The following is a 3,808-nucleotide window of genomic DNA, read 5'->3' on the forward strand; positions in this document are numbered from 1 at the left end:
TATATGCAAGATTGTGTGTGGAACAAATAACAAATAGGCAAGAGATAAAGGGAAAAGAAATCTCAACTTGCAGATTTTCATGTAGAGTTAGTTTTGTAAAGATATATAGTGTTGTAAATTTGTAATGGCTTAAGATGTTGACAAGTATCACAAGATAAAGATGTCAGTTATTTTCCTAGCTAAGATTAGTTAGATTGATTAGTTGCTTAGTCTATAAGATTAGTATTAATAGCTCATTTGTTATCATCCATGAAATATACAGAAAAGATTATCTTCTTCTTCTCTGAGTACTTCTTTCTTATTTCTTCTGTTAAGTTCTTCAATCTCTAAAGATTAACAAATTTGAAATATTGCAAATTACACATGAGCCATATATTTATCAACGATCTAAATGCAACTTCTGAGCATTTGCCTAGACAACTCTGAGGCACTCTACAGAATACATTTAACATTTTGACAGGACAGATATGATGTCCAGCATCTATTTGGAATACTTAAGCAAAAAACCAACTTCACTTCCCAATTATTTGATCGATTACTCTGTGTAACAAATTGCTGCAAGTAGCAGAATTCAAATGTTGAGGAAGCCCTTCTCCTTGAGGCTTTCAACAGTGTCTCTGATACTCTTTTCCAGAGGAAGGAAATTGATTCCCAAACCTTTTGCTTTCTCTATGGACACTTGAAACTTTGAGTCAGAAGGATTGCCAAACTCCGGAAGGCACAATGTGGGGTAAAGTTGTTGCAAAATCTTGAGAGTATCGGGTCCGTCAGCAACCTGGGCAACTAAACAATATCTACCTTTAGCTGAAGGAACTTCAAATGCTTGAATATGAGCAGAGGCAATATCTCTAACGTCTACAAATGGGTAGTTTATAAACGGTGTTTCGATACCTGACCACGAAAGAGAAACAAAACACAATTTATAGCTGGCTTCACAAAGAATATTGTTAAACACAAAGGGGATGAATTGTACCACTCATGAGATTCTGAAAAAACTTGATGGAGATATTAAGAGTTGGCCGTAATAGTGGACCAATCGTAAACCCTGGATGTAATGTAACCAAGTCAATCCCATTTTCTTCGGCAAATTTCCAGGCGGCCTGCTCAGCTAAAGTTTTTGAGAGACGATACCATTGCTGAACAAATGAAGAAGGGAGTTCATATGAGTTTGTAGTCATCATCATGTACTACATTGTCTTGTGTTATGCTTACCTCTATATTCAAAATTATAAATAGAACGGGAACGTACACAGACATACCTTGATCTTCTCACAAAAAAGTGGATCCGAATAGTATGTTTCGTCCACAACCACATCAGAGGTCAGAGGTTTTCCAGTCGACATTACTGCAGCCATAGAAGATGTCATAACCACTCTCTTAACAGCGGGGAATTTCACGCATGATTGTAGAACATTAAGCGTTCCTTTAACTGCAGGCTCAACTAATTCAGCCTGAAATATGGAAGAAGAAAAATATCAGGCTGGTTTCTACATCATTGTTGAAAGCATATCGATTTTCTAACAACATAGTTGGAATATTTGAAGCATGAAGTGAAAGGGCAAACCACTGACCGAAAATTGAACAGGAGATGCTGTATGAAAAACACAAACACATTCATCAACTACAGCGTCGAAAGATCCTTCTTCTAGTAAATCTGCTTTGAACAAATGAAGCCTTTCTTTTGCTCCATCTAGTGAGAGTAAGTGTTCTGTTTTGTTTGTATCATCTGCGGAATGCATAAAAAGAACTACTGAGTTGGCCTAAGGTTACTACAACTTTCCAAGAAATAAAATAAAATAACTGGATACACAGTTTGTCATCCAAAACAAAAGCACTAGTTTTCAATTCAACTTTACCATATTATCGAGGAAACTTAACAAAAAACTAATAGTACTGTTCATTTTAACGAAAAACCACATTTTAATGCTAAAAAGTCAATTCTGGTACTATTCACTTTACCTTTTATTTTATCCTTATCGTTAAAATTCAAAGTTTTCAAGCCATTTTCATTAGTTTTCCTTATTATCAACCATCGCAAGAGGTAGGATGCTAACTTCATTTTTACATTATGCACCCTTAGGTTTGAGTGGAATTGCAAACTCATACCTCATATTTGAAATATAAAAATGTTATACACAAACTTATGTTGTAATTGTTATGTTATACAATTATTTGTCAAATTGTTAAATTGATTGTTAAGTGATTTTGTGACACTTCCACAATTTTGTCGAAGTGAATGTCACTAACACTCAACATAGAAAAAAAAACATTTAAAATAATAAATGACGTTTCATGTTAAATTTTTTTAAACATAGTGGACCTCACCCCTACAACTATTCACCTTCAACCTCCTTCACTCAACAGATTTTCAATGCGCTCGGAACGTAAGAACTTATGATATATGTCATTATACAAGTCGAAAAATACTTATAAAAACACTTCACTCTTTTTGTATAATAAGACATTAAAAAATATCCATCTTTTATTGGTTCCTTTAGAAAAATCGAGTTTTGTTTTCACCCCAACAATCAACCAATACTTCCCATCACTTCTGCATCAAAACTAAAATAAATAAATAAAAAACCCGGATTTATCTTCCTCAATTAAAATTTTCAATGAAATCATCTGGTCACCACGAAGGCACACGCCCAAGATTAGAGATCTCCCAACCTTGATAATATGCTAGTTGATAAAAATTCTCAGTCAAATATGGGAACAAATTGCGCTGGGGGAGGGCTGGAAGGGAAAGAAGTCTCTTCAGATCAAAATTTCGGTTTCACCAAGAAAAAAAAACACTATTTCAGAATATGACTTGGATCCGATAAACTTTCTTTTTGAAGACAAAAATACAAAATACAAAACCCAGAATTTGAAAATGAACGGTATCAAAATAATTGTAAGTCAAGAAAAGGAGGAAGAAGGGATGTAGAAGTAATACTTACTCGGATCACGAACAGAAGCTTTGACAGCATAACCTCTTTGTAGTAAGAGCTTCACAAGCCATGACGCTACGTAGCCGGAGGCTCCTGTTACACACACAACCTTCGTTTCTCCACTCATTTTCTCTCTGTATCTATATCCGTAACCACTTCAGTTATGTAATGGTAGAGTTGGTGTTTTTTTTTTTATGGTGGAATGCTAGCTGAAGAATACCTGTTATGTAATGGCCCGCCATTGTCTACTATGAAGATTGACCAGATGGGAGCACTATTACTTAACACCTGTTATTTCATCTGCTCAAACACTGCAAATCAACACGTCATCGGTACTTGCTGCATGGAGCCAGAAAAAAAGGATACAGATCATCTTCGAATTTATTCCACCAAGGTCACCGGATTAAGTGATTCGGACTTTCTAAATTTTATCTAATAGTCCACATGTTTTGATCTCTTAAAAGCTGTGATAATTTTTTACTATTGAATAAAATTTAGAAGGTCCGGATCACTTGATCTGATAACTTTGGTGAAAAAGATCCGAGAGGATCTCTTTCCAAAAAAGAGTACGGTACCTGAACTTACTTACTCCAACCTGCACCCAATTTGTGTTTAAAAGCAAAGAGGGCAAGTGTTTGTCACACGCCATCGTTTGAAGAGTTTCTTTTGTGTCAGAAATTCATCATTTGTCAGGACAATAGTGCATTTTAAAACACATGACAAATATTTGTTTAGCGATGAGATTAAATCTTAGTTGCATTAGAGATTGTCTATTATGTGGCGAAAAAGTATATTCAAAGGTGCCAAAATTGTAAAAAGTGTGAAATCGGTGCAGATTTCCCTACCCCCTTAGTATAAGCAAAAAAGATTACATG

The 3,808-nt window shown here is 35.0% G+C and overlaps 1 protein-coding gene across 2 annotated transcripts; it reads right to left on the reverse strand.

Moving 5' to 3' along the window:
• Positions 1-219: 219 nt before the first annotated feature.
• Positions 220-3,133, reverse strand: LOC103443488 (phenylacetaldehyde reductase-like). Of its 2 annotated transcripts, none has more exons than XM_070819813.1 (5): positions 2,943-3,133; positions 1,572-1,726; positions 1,260-1,451; positions 974-1,136; positions 220-783 (listed from the first exon to the last, which is right to left on the reverse strand). In XM_070819813.1, the coding sequence occupies exons 1-5, from the start codon at positions 3,058-3,060 to the stop codon at positions 572-574; spliced, it is 840 nt and encodes a 279-aa protein (XP_070675914.1). In that variant the 5' UTR covers positions 3,061-3,133; the 3' UTR covers positions 220-571. The 2 variants fall into 2 exon arrangements, with proteins under 2 accessions (XP_070675914.1, XP_070675913.1); XM_070819812.1 differs by having other exon boundaries at positions 220-891; positions 2,943-3,131.
• Between the last annotated feature and the right edge of the window lie 675 nt (positions 3,134-3,808).

This window comes from Malus domestica, chromosome 04 (genome assembly GCF_042453785.1).
Source record: "Malus domestica chromosome 04, GDT2T_hap1".
Taxonomy (NCBI): Eukaryota; Viridiplantae; Streptophyta; class Magnoliopsida; order Rosales; family Rosaceae; genus Malus; species Malus domestica.

Bases quoted from the DNA above. Each gene is read 5' to 3' on its own strand.
- LOC103443488 (XM_070819812.1), bottom strand. From the start codon at position 3,060: ATGAGTGGAGAAACGAAGGTTGTGTGTGTAACAGGAGCCTCCGGCTAC. The intron at 1,137-1,259 runs GTATGTCTGTGT...TCATTTGTTCAG, and splicing joins TTTTTTGTGAGAAGATCAAG to CAATGGTATCGTCTCTCAAA. The intron at 892-973 runs GTACAATTCATC...TTTCGTGGTCAG, and splicing joins TTTTCAGAATCTCATGAGTG to GTATCGAAACACCGTTTATA.